Source organism: Calidris pugnax, unplaced genomic scaffold (genome assembly GCF_001431845.1).
Source record: "Calidris pugnax isolate Ruff unplaced genomic scaffold, ASM143184v1 scaffold28, whole genome shotgun sequence".
NCBI lineage: Eukaryota > Metazoa > Chordata > Aves > Charadriiformes > Scolopacidae > Calidris > Calidris pugnax.
Genome location: NW_015090842.1, coordinates 17,358,619 through 17,374,370, shown reverse-complemented (window position 1 = coordinate 17,374,370; position 15,752 = coordinate 17,358,619). Strand labels below are relative to the sequence as shown.

Sequence of the window (15,752 nt, the reverse complement as noted above, 5' to 3'; positions counted from 1 at the left end):
CTCACCGCACCCCCAAGCGAGCCTTCCCCAGGTTAGATAGGTTTGACAGAAGTACATCTATTTCTTCCTCAGAAACCCTTTTTAATATATTTTAATCATTTTTAAAGCTTTCTAAAGATATGCTAGAAATAAAGAAAAGCTTTTGCTGGATATTACTCATTCTTGGATGAAAAGACAGATTTCACCCTTTCACAGAAAACAAGAGCTAAATAAATGGTCTAAAGAAACATGTGAATTCAGTCTCAAAAAAAATTACATTTATTAGTAAGAATATAACGAAATTACTCACATACATAAAACTAAAAATGTGCTTGCATTTTCAACATCAAGAATTGAGTAGTGAGAAAGACAGGTATGAAATTTAAAAGAGGAGAGTACGGGAAAAAGTTCTTTCTACTTCACTCTGATGTAAAAATCACTTCTATTGCTAGAAGTTTTTTTCTTTTTTTAAAACAGTAAGACCAACTCCTACATCAATCTCTCCTGAATTTATGACACTGTACATCTAATCTACATTCACAAAATAGCTCTAATTTAAATTCATGAAATTAAAATTAGCGTCAGGCATGTAGCCCCTGCTGAATTTAATAAATATATGTCTCTTCTTTTTGCAATAACGGCTGTCAGCTTATTGGTCAGTGCTGGTTTCAGAATACTGCAGTTTCTCAGCATTTTTAAGATGAAATTTGTAAGGAAAAATCTCAAAAGATGACAAAATCTGGTTATAAATATCTTCAAACAATACAAAACTTAAGTACATTATTATGGTACTTATCATTTCAGTCAACATCTCCAATGAAAAAACTTTTTAATACTTACTAGTTCTTGTATTTTACAAAAAACTCTTCTGTTTCTACTGTCATCCCAGCAGATATCTAGAAAAAGAAATTCAGGGGAAATGTAAAATGATAGATAAACCCCCTTTTTTCAAATAAGCAACTTAATTCCATGACAATCACTTACTTCTTTCTTTATTACCCTGGAGGATAAGATTTTGTCTACAATTGCTGCATCTTCTTCACTTGGATTTTCCTATAAATGCAGGAAAACAATGACATAAATTGCAGTAAACGCCCTCACTTCAAACTGATACAGGAAAACAATGACATGATAAATTGCAGTAAACACCCTCTCTTCAAACTCATCAGGCTTAAAACCTTCAAACACAAGTGGCTTGTTAAAAGATCAACAATAAAGGCAAATTTGGCCTCTACCCGTAGCATTCTCTATAACAGTCTGGGAGTGAAATTTTGAACTCTAGGTCAAAATTCTAGGAATTCTATATCCACAGAGAGATACACACAAAAGTACAGTAAGTCTGGCACTTCCAAAGAGCAGCAGGTGCAGTGCACACCTGCCAAACACACTTATAGTGCAAGCAGTGGTGACTCTGAGGCTTTCCAGCCACAGACTCACCGTGAATGCCCTGGTGAATTCATCTGATGCAGTGGACATACCCAGAAATTCGTTATACAGATATGGAAAAATAAGAACTCTGGCAGACAGGTTAAAAAACAAAAAACAAAAAACAAAACCAGCATGTGTCAAACTCAATTTAACAGGTTTACTCTGAGCAGAGATAACAAACATGCTGTGGAATCACGCAGACAAGGTCGTGCCTGGGAACTCCAGCAGGGCTTGGGAGTGACACAGATATGGGATTACTCAGCTCTGCCAAGACTGAAGCTGTGCTTCCAGAGACAGAGAGCCAATTTTTGAAGTCACCTTCCCTCTTGTCTGATTTGTTTCCAATCATACTATCTTTCTCCTTCCCTTACAGCTTTGGCACTCCTTCAAACATCTCACAAACACTTTTTTCCCCTGTTTTTTTCCTGCCACTTCATTTACCTAGAAATATGGCTCAACAGTAAGTCTGAGTACCAGAACTGGCACAAGTTAAACAGTGAAGTGTAAACCTGAAGGGGGCAAAAAGGGAGGAATATTCTTTTTAAAGATCTCGCTAAGCACAGATCCCTATAGGCTCAATTAATTTTATAGTTCTGAAAGTCACGATAATATTAGCATACAGCTTTTTCATATGCCTACGCAGCATAATGCATTGTTTGAGATACACCTATCCTTAAGGCTTATCCTTAACTTCAGTTAAGTCAATGAATGTTTAGAACAGAAAAGAAAAAAAACAGTAAAAAACCATTTCTTCCAGATTTCAAGAGCTTAGCAAGATGTCACATTAAATAAGCTATGGCTTACTAATAATAATGTATTCCTTCCAAGTTATGAGCTTTATTTACTGCACTACTTGGGACAAATGGCAAGCTCCCAATACAGACCAAGCCAGTCTTCACTTACCACAAATAACTGTAAAGGCTGTTCAGCAGGTAAAGGGGCAGAGTTCTTTTTGATTTTCACAGAAACTTTAGCTTCTTCTTCCGATTGTTTTCCTTCTCCTTCTTCAGCATATTTTTTCCTTTTAACTTGACGATTTGATCTTCTCTTCTGTATGCAGGAGAATAACAACAGAGGTTTTACCAAAAATGACTTCTAACATGACTTGCAAGCTTTGGGATACTCTAAGCAATACTTCAGCTGTACCTAAAACCAAAGGCCAGCACTTGATAGAAAACATGAACCACGTGAATCCCAGAGGGACAGAAGTAGCCATATACTATTGTCGATCAATTAGGGGGGTTTTGTTTCATAAAGACATTTGATACTTTTATTTTTACAGTTCAAAAGCAAATAAGTAACAGTATTTTCAGGGTATGAGAATCTGAGTGTACCATACAACATATGCTGAAGTGCCTCTGAGAAACAACAGTGCTACACAAAACATGAGGAAGGCTTTCATTAGACCACATTGGTCAGATGGCTGATAAAGTCTGGTCTGATGGCTAAAGTTTCTTGCTTTGTTAATGTATTGGTTTTCTCCTTCACCTTAATCAAGCTTCTGTAACAGCAGCATTTTGATCACTTTGTGATTTACCTCTCTGATCTTCCACTCTTGTTTCTGCAAGAACCTGAGGACAACTTCCAGTTGGAGAAATTATGTTTGGTCTAAGGAAAGAATTCCTTCTCACTCACTAAGTTTCAAATACTTATATTATCCACTCCTCATTACCAATACAGGAAACACTGCATATTTAATCATAATATTAATTTGTAAATTCATTGAATAGATAGTGACAACAGAATCAAACTACTCAGCAAACATTTGAAAACACTGCAGTCTCCTTTAGATAACTGAGCATCATAAAAATAACATCAGCAAAGTAAACCAGTCTCTATAAAATAAATTAATTATATTGAGATACACAGCAAAGCATATTTTTGTTTAGGAAAAGCCATTGCTGGTTGCAACACACTGTAGTAATCAGCTGGGAGAAGAACAAAACCCCAAATCCTGTGGTCATACTGGCTCCTGCAGGGCAGCTGGTAATTAACAGTAAGATTGCAGAACAGGAACTTTCTTCCTGACTGTTAAATTCAGTCCTCAGCCTGGTAAAAGATCTAGCTATATTTTCATAACTACATTCTAAGTCTATTAGTAAGGTAAAGCAGTAACATTCCATATACAGTAAAAAATCAAAGATGGGCATCACCATTCCCCTGGAGAAGTTGGGACAGTGCATGCATGAAACCACCCAATCAGCTTTCCACAGTAACGGGGCCAGATTAGTGTTCTTCAGTAAAAAGTGAGTGTGTAGGGTGGGGTGTTACCACAAATAGAAACTTCAGATTTGAACCAGACACATTAATGTGACATAAAATGTCACATTATAGTTAAATCAACAATAGTTTGCTGACAGAAGTAGAATTATTTTCTCTTTAAATGCCAGCTAATAGGAGCAATGCAAAATGATGCATGAATTAGGAAAAGAAGGATTAAGAATCAGGTTCAAGTGTTATTCATTAAGTACTTGTTGAATTTTTCAAAGCCTAATGAGGCATTACCTGGCATTTTCAATCTTTCTCACTATGTCTTTTCTTAAGGCATGAAGTGATTAACAAAACATCAGATGTATGTTCTCCAACATATTAATATGTAACCTGAGTTGCTTGGAAAAAACCTTTGTATTTCCATAAACTGAAAAGTATGGTCATAAACAAATGCTCTAAGGCACAAAATAAAGCAGTACCACACATTTTTCCAAGAAATAAATCAACATATTTAAGGAAGACACTTAATGTATGACTTTGGGGGGGGGAACCTAAAATTGTGCCCCAAAGCTTAGAAATAGACAGCTATTTGCTATAGGAAAAGAAAATAATGAAAACATTCTAAAACCGAAAAGAGAATGAATTAGTGAAATAAAACAACTTATAATTTTCATGTTATGCTTCTCCCAAACTCCTCAGAAGACGGATGGGGCAGTGCTGTGACATTCTGCAGCATCATTGTTTTCTATCCCATGACACCCCTTATTATCCCTACCCCCTGTTCCCTTCACACCAGGATCAGGCCATCTGATGGTACTCCCTGTCTATCCACACTAGAATTGAAGATGACCCTCGCTGTGCTAAAAAAATCAAATATCCAATAAATCAAAAACAATGAGAAAAAAAAGAAATTATCTTCAATCTTCTGTATTGTACTTGTTGGCCTACAAATTGATACTATCTGAGCACAGGACACTACTGATAAGTTACACTACTTCAGAACCACCAAACCCGCTCTCACCTCTTCAGTGTACTAAATGCATCTTCTATACCAAGACAAATTCCTTGAGAGAGAAATAATTTCATGTTCCTTTCCAGGTAACCTTTACCCCAGACAAGCTATCACTTACGTTAATAAAAAGTCATTGTGGGAAATGGCTTCTGATCCTTTTTCCCCCCAGGATTATTATCTGTGAAATACTAAAAGTCAACTCCGTATCTCTTAATTGTTTTCTGACACTGTCATCAAATAATGCAATTAATTTTTACTCAACACCACCTTATTTTGCATACTGATTTCATCTCTGTGGATGAAACTGCCACAGGACAAAAACCTGTGCCTTTCCAGCATACATAACCTTAATTTTCATGGAGTTTGCCCTAAAGCAAGAAAGTTCTGACTCTGTTACTAACATACACATAAATAGGACACAGTCTCTTACAAAGAGTTCATACTTCTTTGTGCATGAGGGCACAAATTACAGAGTGGAAGTCACAAGGGAGATTCTCCTCAAGGAAATGACTCCACCACTTGAATTTTAGACCTGGCACTTCCTGCAGAAGGATTCCACACGCAGCTGGAGCCCGTCAGCACATCCAGCACTGCTCCCTTCACACCCAGCACTGCAAGAAAACAATTCTTTCCCTTTCTACAGAAGCAGAGCTCAGAAAAAAAGCACAGTGAAGTCTGAAACAAGCCTCTTAAACGTCCTCAAAGAGCCAGTTTCACTGCTAAACGTCCTTTCCATTAGGCAATCTCTGCGCTTTCCCCACAAAGTCAGGTGAAGTAAGGATCAGGTCCAACTGCCAGCTCAATGATCACTTACAGTCTCAAATCTATGGACTTAGGTACCAAAAGGAAATGGATAGAAGCAGGGCTGTATCCTGCAGGATTTTCTGATTTTCCACTGGGAAAAGTAGCTGACAACGTAAGGTACTACCTATGTGAGATAGACAGGAGTGAGAGAGTAACTGTCACTGCGTCAAAAGCAGCATAACTTCTGGTACAGAGGGGGGAGGGGGGGGGTGGTGAAGAAAAAGACCTTTAGAAGTAATAACACGTACAAATTTCAAAGCAAAAAAAATCTGACTACTTACCTGTGAGTCTTCATCTTTCACTGGCCGCTGTGGAGTCTGCTTCGCATCAGACAATTCATCTGAAGATTCATTTTTTCTTTTCTGCTTCTTACCCAGTGTGATGATTAGCTTTCTGTTCGGAAAGAAACCCAACCTCTAAGCGAATGCCATGTACTAGTCTACTTAACTTTAAGATTACAAATAACATCACATCCACTAGCAATTCCCATAGTCTTCTTAATATAAAACTCAGGAAGCACCACTGTCTGAAAAATGAAAAATAGGGTCTCAAAACAAAAAGCTACAACCTCACAGTACACAGTATTTTCTACTACTGAGTTTCTCTACTGGGAAGCAGTTACAGAGGAGCTTGGGATCATAAGGTATCATACATATTTTAAATCTATCAATAAAAGAGATGTAAAATTCAACATTTAAACTAATGGAAAATGGTAAACTATCCAAAGTTAGTATAAATACCATCTGTAGATGTCAACAGCAAAAGATTTACCATAAACGATTTATGATCACAAAATACATCTTCTACTTAATCCAAAAAAATTAGCTATGGCAACAACCTAAAATCATTCAAAGCTGGCTGACATGCAAAGCTTGTATATTTAAGTAAATTATTCATTAGTAAAAATGAGGGAATTGCACGAATCCTTTTTGCCCTTTTAAAAATAAAAAAAGAAAGTAAAAAATAGAAGCTGCATTCAAAACCCAGTAGTTTTATCTGTAAAAACTCTTAGAACCTCTCAGAAAGAACCAACATTGTGCTCAATAAATTAGTTACATTCTAACAAAAAAGCACCAATTATTTCTTTGTTCAGATTTAAAGGTTAAGCTGTAAGTCACGGTATCAATTCATCTGATTTGTTTTTAACTAAAGGGTGCCAAAATATTTATTTTTTCCTATTTGAAATGTGTCTAATACTCCTCTTTAAATATGTTTTCAGCAGCATAATTGCCACTGAAATTATGAAAAGCTATCCAATAAAATCACAGACAAAAAGCTGTCCTAAAATATAGATTTTACATAGTACGTAATCATCAGAAAATGAGGTAACTGTTCCTGCAAACAAGTCTCTTCTGCCATTTTTCAGAACATATGAAACACAAGACTTCAGTCTTCATTCAGACAAAACAAGTTATTCTACATCAAAGTAGCATCAAATCTACTGGGGACCTGCAGAGCGACTGAGGAGGTTGAAACACTCGTATCATTTACTTCTCTTTCCAAGTGTCCAAATAAGAGAACTACCAGATATTTACTATATCCAAACTAACACTCCACACAGAAAATGAAAATCTTAACTTACTGAACCAAAACACTATAGATGTTTGTAAGCCATGTTGCTTAAACTATTATAGGCATATTCTTTTAAGAAGCACTGAACATTTTCATTGGCTTTCAATATTTACCCATGAAGTACATTCAGCAGAAAGGATAAAACATAATAAAGAAAACATTTTCCACTCCAACATTTCTTTCTTCTAGCATGAAGCGGATGGTGCTAGCAAAAGCATGTTGAAATTAAGCTGCAGTAAATGTAATCAGAGAGCTGCTGCTGGTTCAAAAGCAAATTCTGGCCCTCAAGTCTTTGCTTTTCATTAGGTGTTCTCAGTTTAATTATTACTTAGAAAACATGTTTCATAATTGCAGGAAATAATTTCAACAATGAACACACACGTTTTCCTGCTGTCTGCAAGAGTAGCTTGGGTTCCCCCCCCCTCCCCTCACTTTCCAATCTCTGATTAGGATTATTTTTTTACCTAAGACAGTTGGATTCTCAGGCCCTTGTGACTCAGGTATACATGACACTTTCTGGTGATGAACTTGGATAAACCACTTTTTCCATTTTTATCTCACTTTGTTTCATAGAAACAATTTGTTACATTAGCACTTGTCAGCTAGTATGTCAAATTAGCTAATATATTCTAAAGTGATGTAGACAAGGCACACTGTGACTGAACTTCTGAGCTTGTTGTGAAATGGAACTGTGGATGCTAAAATTTAACATGGATTGAAAGGGAAACCTGATGAATTTACGAGTGAGAATTTCTTGGAAGACCAGTAAATTCATGGAACAGTACCTATCCCACCAAGCTCCTGGTTTGCATCTTTGAAGTTTGGGAAAAATATTAAGAAGTATCATGTATGTTTTCCCTGTTCTTAAATTCTTCCCATTGCATCTGCTTCTGGCCATCTCTGGACAGAGGACCCTAGGCTTGATGAAACTCTGGCCTGAACTGGCACTCTTTGAACTTTGTCCATATGTTATTAAGTGCAACAAGCTGTGCTGATTGTACCTGCCCCTTATTGATCTTTTCATTGATTTAAGAGCATATTTAATCCAGTGAACTTACACAATGTAATTCATAAATTATTATTTTCTGACCAATAAATAAGAACCCAAGTCTTGCCTCTGATTGGGAGCAAAGACAATAAAGGCCTGCTGCATGGATATATGGCATGTAGAGATGATTGTGAACATGACAGATACTTTGATTTTTAAATGAGTACGGCTACTAACAACGAAGAAAAAGGATAACTAAAAGTTCTTCCATCAAGTAAGTGTTGAGATGTAAGTCGAGCTGGAAGGGGTCTCTGGAGGACATCTGCTCCCTACTCAAAGCCAACTTCAGACTTCTTTAATACTACTTGGTCCAGTCAAGTTCTGCTCATCTCCAAGGCTGACACCTCCCTGGGCAAGCTATTCCAGATTTTGATCCTCTTTTGTAAAACGGTCATTTAAAATGCCTCAGAAATGCATGTTTGCTATGTTAAGCATTTGTATCCATGCAACCATAGTTCATCCTCATTTCATGCCCTAGTGCCTAATATTTTAGGCTCATGTTCCTTTTGGATTCAAGCAGCACAATATTAAGAAAGGCCATGACTATTTTACTATGGATTCCAGTGGTCTGCGTTGAATGGCAGAGGATTTAAAGGACCTTCTGTTTTAGAACATGGGTTTATTTGGTGATTAGACTCCTCTAGCTACACCTTACCTCGCACATTTTGCCCCTCCTTCTCTGTACTACTTGTCCCACCTCGTGTTCTATCTTTGCAGCCTTACACATAATATTCCATTTCTCTGACAGCTTGTGTGTCTAATCTTGATCTTGTATTTCCTACCCCCAGCACTTCTCTTTGTAAGCAACTCTTTGAAATTTTCTTAACATCTCCTCTACGTGTTGCAGATCAGAATGTTTTCTCCCCAATAAATCTGGCTGCGGTGCCAATGAGAGGAATGATGGAAATTTCACTTCTTTCTGATCCGGTGCCCAGAACCACAATGCTCCTTGCTATCAAAAGTTGCTTAACGACAGTATGGTGCTGAAGTCACACATTTCTATTAGTAAAAATGCAATCTGCTCATATTTTGGCCAAGAACTTCTAAAAAAAATATATATATCTGCTATGTGAAAACAATGATTTTTCAGAAGCTTGTAAACTGGATCAATTCTGTGTAAATTTTTCATTGAGAGACCAAGTTCTCTTGCCAGTTCATAAATTTCTGCATGAAAGCATAAAGATCCTTGGCTAAAATCCCTTTTTCCACCCCGAAACAAACTGTTCTGAACAGGAACTATCTATTCTGTTTCTGTGAAAGGGAAAGAGGACACTGTAGACACAGAATAAATAATATCATTCCAATTTCACTTGCTCTTGCCTTTTTAAATTTATTACATAACATCTAGAAATACTTTTAGTGTAGATTTCTTCAACGAGTATTTCCTTCTAAAACCACAAATTTAAGATGCTGAGAAACTTATACCCACGGAGGTTTAAAAAGAAGCCATCTCATGAGCCATTACTGCTTCTGATCCTTAGCACAAGGCTCCCAACGTGGTTTAGATGCACAAAACTAAAAGCATGAGCAAGAGCACCAGGAAGCACTATCTGAGGAGCACTGCAACTTCTCTCTTATAAATTAAGAACCAGTCAGAATCTGCTCCACTCCCCTCCTCTTTGAGAGCAGGGAACGTGACGGAAGAGTTGTCAGCACTTTGAACAGCTTCAAAGTGATGAACAGCAGTTTTCAAAGCCTTCCAAACAGTGAGCATGAGGAAGTATTAAAGAGGAAAGACAAGAAAACCAGCAAATATGTATTAGGCATGTAAGAAACAGTAAGTATTGTTGACTCTCAGTGCATGCCTTTAATATATCATTTTACTTCAATTTTCTCTAAACAGAGAAACACCAAGTAACTAATTATTAGTGTCCAAAGTCACCTCCCAACTACCTTAATTTGTAGTCAAAGCACTTTGATATATTACTAGCAATAACACTCCTGTGTTATCAACAGTATTTCTTTATCACCAAAAACTTAGCTCAGTATCTTATCTGTTAGCAAAATACAAAGCATGTATTTCCTTGACAAGATAGCGTTAAATTGGTGGTATAAAAACAGTTGCTCTTATGCTTTTAGCATTTGTTTAATAAACAATACTAACACACTAATATTAACCCATGACTTCTTCTGCATTTATATTCAAATTAATAACTTTTGGACTGCGCACAGATTTTTTAAATGCTCCTATAGTCTTATTGGAACCAGGAGCCATTTCAAGCTCATACAACATGGGAATAATAATGCAAGAGAACAAACAAGTGTTTACTCGCTTAATCAGTAAGACCACGCTATTTTGCATTCACATATTTTGCAGTATAAACTTAAGATTATGTCACTTAGACCCAATTTATGCATCAAAACTATAATCTGGGAGCAGAGAAAAAGGAGTCACAGCTCGGCAAAGGCACCCCAGAAGGACGATCACCCTGGGAACCTGTGTGCCACTGCTAATCCTGACAGAAGACATTTCCGATCAAACACATCTAACACAGCAAAAAGATTCCGTGCCATCTCTTCCCCTCGAGCACAGATCCATTAACCAACGTTCACCTGACCCACATGAAGCACAAAAGCCAACTCTCAGTCTTTGCCTCCTGGGAAATTCACTTCAGGGTCAATGAATTTAAACTTAAACGATACGGGACCAGCGTAACAGGAGAGTCACCTCCTTTTCCACCCGCCTCCCCACGCCTCCTCTTGCTAACTCAGTTTACGAGGGTTTCAAACCATCTTAACAGCATCCTCCCAACGAGCCACCCTGGAAAGATTATCTGTCAGGGCCTTGGGTTCTAAAAACACTTGTCGTTTGAGCAGTGAGCAGGATCAGATAGGGCGTACTGGATCCATTACTACATAGTTTAAGGATTAATTAAAAATAATAGTAATTCTTCATTGTTCTTTTAGCACTTAATACGGCCACTTCTGGTAACAAGAAACAGTTGTGAACTTCAGAACTACCACCCTGAATCCAACTTCTATAAGCCAAATTCTCAGGATTTATGGGTGACTTATTTATTTAGTTGAACTATGCAGTGATAAAAAAAATTCCTACATGTAGTCTACTGATATTGTCCTTTACATCACCAATGCAGAGCTGCTGCTTTTCATCAGGGCCATGATATTTAATTTTATGTTTGAGTAGGTGGGAATACATTGAGAGTTATAAAACCTAAATGCCAATCTACTTTTTTGAACAACAGAACGTTCACAAATTCATAACTCTTCTATCCTTCATAACAAGTGGTAATAAGTAGACTTTTTAGTTTAAATATGCATCACCTTAAATGGAGGAACTAGAATTATAATCAGTTAGAAAAAGCTTATAAATGGAACTAAGTTCTATGCAAAAATATCAAGGGTTTAAACAGATTCCTAAACATCAATGCATCTCAGTAAACAGCCGGGATATGAGAAGTGGTTCTGCAGTGCTCAGAAAATTGGGAAATGAATTTTAAAGAATCAAGTTTATCAGTGTATCAGTAAGTAAACACATAAAGCAAACTGGTTACTTAATGTAGTAATGCTAAATACATTACTTATGCATTCTTCTAATAATTTCTGTCATGCATTTACAATGTTCTTGGTAATAAAAGAATTTAGTTGTTGATCTTCACCAATGCTTATGGTACAGACACTTTGCTAATTACTGAATCCAGTTCTAGACTGGTAGACTGAAATTAACAGGCATTATTTCTATGGCTTCTACAGGTCGGAGGATTAAAAACCTTAATCCCCACCTTTGGAAAGAAACTACAGCCTGTCTAGAAAGTAAATGCTAGTAATTTATAACTAGCAATGATAAACTGAAAAGATTCATGCTATACATTTTTTTCAGTACATGTAGATCTCACAGGAATCGCTAAGGAAAACGTAAAGTTAACATGAGGCCCCCAAAGACATACCAATTATGTTTAATTAGCAAGGAAAAGAACCAGACTGTTTAAAAATTATCCTGTCCTCTAAATTCCCTAAACTAAGACATGGAAGTTAAAATTTATCTTAATCCTAGATGAGGGCTACTCAATTTCAATAAAAGCTGTATTGTATCACATTGAAAAGCACACTGTGTTGTTTTTTTTTAACTAGTGGCTACCAGGCAATTTCATCAAGGTCTTCTATCTTTAGAAGAGTTGTTTAGCCTTCTAAAACCCTTATTAGTTATGGGATTTGATTTTGCTCTTCTCTAAATTGAACAATTTTTATTAATCACACAACTTTTTTAACCACCTTTGAAAACACAAGTGTAGCCATTCTTCTTAGATAATACCAGTAGTTAGAATTGCATAGAAAACAGAGTCTGGTAAAGTTATTTTTTTAAAAAACATCAAGGCCACCTTCTAATTAGTGCTCTTTGAAATCACTGCAGTATATTCTTTGATAAACAGTATTTTAAACATTTAAATAAATAAAACAGCCCTAACACAACATAACACATGAAGCTGCCTGGATACAAAAACTTTAAATAAATAAAACAGCCCTAACACAACACATGAAGCTGCCTGGATACAAAAATTAAGTATGTGGTTGCCACAAAGCATCTGATTTACTGATCTCCATCTAAATACACAGAAATTCTGTAAAATCTGTAATATGTGGCTCCAGAAAACTCTCTTCAGTGCTGTGTAACAGGACCCAACTGCTAAATCTTTAGGTGTCTGTCCCAGACAGTTAAAGCAACGCCTGGCAGCATGATTAAGTCAACATAGCGCTAGTGGGGCATTAGCTGATGAGGGGAGGCAAACCTTCACAGCTCAAGGCAAAATTATGAAAAGTTGACCATACTTCATGGAATGGGAGCCTTCTCTACCAGCTTCAGTGTACTCTGGATCGAGCCCAAATATCTGAGTTAAAAACATAGTCTGAGAATTGATGCTGCCTCGTGAAATCTTGAAAACTGATCCTAACTGATGTGTCCAGCTCAGCGTTTCCCGAAGACAACACTGCAGAAGTATATATCAAAGGTAATAGGTATTTCACTTAGATTTTAAAAAAAAGAAAAAAAAGAGTAAAAATATGGGAACTATGTGGTGTATCATCAGGATGGTATTTTGGCAGGTTTTAATTATTCAAAAGAATGAATGAAAAGCACACTAGGGGCAATTCACATAAAGCTTCAGGAAACTGCCACTGGCTAAAGAGCACTGTGGAGGTTCTCCGGTTAGACAGACACACAAAACTTCTGTTATAGAACAAAAGTAAATTCAGAAACATGAAAGGGAAATAAATTTTGGAAATACACATCCAAAATCCCACTTCCACCAAGATGGAGAAAAAAAGAGAAGGAAGCACTATACAGTGCGCTAAGGAGTATTGTGAGCAGCATTCATACACCAACCCCCAACCAGGAGAGAAAGAAACTAAGACCATGAAAGCTCAGGTTAAGAATCAGGTTGAATTTAGAGCAGTAACCTTTACACAACAGGACAGCTTCTCAAGGAAGTTTTTTTACTTTAAACATGGAAGAAAAGCGCTGATCTCTAGCGAAAAATAAAAAAGCAGAGAAATGGGCTGATTAAAAGAACATTCATTTCTGCTCCATATACATGAGAATATCCGTATGTATATGAGACATTTAAATTTGGAGAGATATGCCAGTTAATATTTCTCTTACCGCAAAAAGAGCATGGATATAAAAAAATAAATATCAGACTGTAGCTAAGACATCCATTTCAAGTCCTGACTAACATACTTAACATCGGAAATTACACACTCTCCTTTAAAACTACCCAGGACAACTAGGTTAGCTCTGGAGTCAGACGACCTGGCACCTACTGAATCTTGGAGCCTTCTAACACATAACGTCTTTTGAAAGCTCCTTACCCCAAGGATTCCACCCAGCAGCTTGACCCAGCTGAGTCTGCAACATTTTTAAGAGGGCAGATTAAATTGCTATGACGGAAGCCTACAAAGTGCTTAGAATACAAAATTTCCAGTATGTGCTTTACTTCTGATACATGCGCTATCTACGAGAATATTCACCTGCTAACAAGTTCATTAAGCTTCCAGTTCCTTCCTGTGCAGTTTATCGTGCGCGCTGTACTGAAGACACATGCCAAGATTGATAAAGACAGCATTTATGGTATCAGATAAACTTAATTTGGAGTCGGAACTGATTACAACACTAGATGAAAGATACTTTGGTCTTGTCTATGCTTCAAAGTCAGTACAGAATAGCTTAGGATATGAATTTAAAATAATTCCTTTCAAAAGGACAGTCCCACAATGATTTTATCTAAAGGGAAAACAGAGCATTCTTGTTCCTCAATAAGAGAGTCCACACATGGGCTTAATCAGGAAGAATTTTGTGTAGGCAGTGGAGGAGAACATTTTATTATCAGTAAGCAGTTTTAGCTTTAATCAGGGATTTACAGTCTGAAGAGAAGTAAGAGGACATGTTAATCTACTTACCCAATTTTTGTTTTCTCTTTTATTTTGGATGAGGAACCCGTTTTCGGTTTTTTGCTCTCCTTGTCTTTTGGTTTGGATTTAACTTTTCTACCCTTCTTTTCCTCTTTTCCTTCAGCTGAAACGCTGGGGAAGTTTTCAGGACTCATTACACGTGGAATGTTTCTCTCTCCTCTCTCTTTTGCTTTTGCAATCGCTTCAGATATTATGCGATTTGCCTTCTCTTGTTTACTTTCCGAGTCTGCTTTTTTCCTCTGCTTCTTTTCAGACATTGCCCTCACCTGGGTATTCTGCAACTTAGTATATGATCCCGAACCATCAGTCTTCTTGGAGGAAGGAGGCTGTAGCACAAGACAAAAAGTAAATAAAATCATCTTATTTCACGAATATAAACATTTCTTGAAAGAAAACGTGCAAATGTTTTTGATCTGGATATGCATTTTAAAAAAAAACCCACATTAAACTGGCAGGGGCTTATGCAGACACAAAAAAGAAGGAACGCTGTTTATACCACAGAATGGCGTGGGTTTCAGAATAACTACATCAATTGTGGCTTTTAAATAACCAGTCCATGTACTGAAAATCAGTTTAAAAAGAAAAAAAAAAAATCTTTCTAAAATTCTCTCAGCCTTGTTTCCACCTCTGTAGTTAGAGACACCGATCCTTAACCTTTCCCATCCATCTGACACGCACCTCCAACGTCTCCAATAAACGTTCTTCCCATAAAATCTGAAACAGCAAAGAACTCCCGCAGGCAACAGCATCAGCATTTCACTGATATCTTGGGTAAGACACCAGGACCACAGAGACCTTCAAGCAGCCGAAAGCTCTATGAGATGCGCTCAGAGCTAAACAGAACTGATGCTCGGACAAAAATCAAGATAAAAAAAAAAAAAAAAACCACGCCGCTCCATATTCACAAATAAGGTCCGACAGCGTTATTTCTTTTAGCTGGATCAAGATAAGGTCTGCGCCTTAGGTAGGAAACGAAAACCGGTTTTATTTCGAGGTTTGCAACCGCCGTTTCGGGGACCGGGAGCCGCTCCCGGGGATGCGGGGCCGGGATTACCGGCCTCTCCCCACAGGCCAGCAGACATGTTTTTGCCTTCCTCTTCCCCCCGCCCTCCCCCCCCGTGAGGAATGGGAAGAATTCGCTATTCAAACAAGACAAAACCCCGCAGATAACCCCCGCGTCCCGCTCTCACCCGCAAAGGCGCCTCTGCCCGCGGCCGGGGGAAGAAGAGCCGGCGGGCACCCCCGCGGGCACTGCCCGCCGCCCCCCGCCGCCCC

The 15,752-nt window shown here is 37.6% G+C and overlaps 1 protein-coding gene across 8 annotated transcripts in view; it reads right to left on the bottom strand.

The window, feature by feature from the left end:
• The window catches only part of CHD9 (chromodomain helicase DNA binding protein 9), a 106,762-nt gene that overhangs the window by 56,526 nt on the left and 34,484 nt on the right, over window positions 1-15,752 (bottom strand). For all 8 annotated transcript variants that reach the window (XM_014942345.1, XM_014942342.1, XM_014942347.1 and 5 more), the window contains 5 exons: window positions 14,466-14,803; window positions 5,716-5,827; window positions 2,311-2,457; window positions 964-1,032; window positions 820-875 (listed from right to left, as the gene is read on the bottom strand). In XM_014942345.1, coding sequence (XP_014797831.1) covers window positions 820-875; window positions 964-1,032; window positions 2,311-2,457; window positions 5,716-5,827; window positions 14,466-14,803 — 722 coding nt within the window. The remainder of the gene's footprint in view (window positions 1-819; window positions 876-963; window positions 1,033-2,310; window positions 2,458-5,715; window positions 5,828-14,465; window positions 14,804-15,752) is intronic.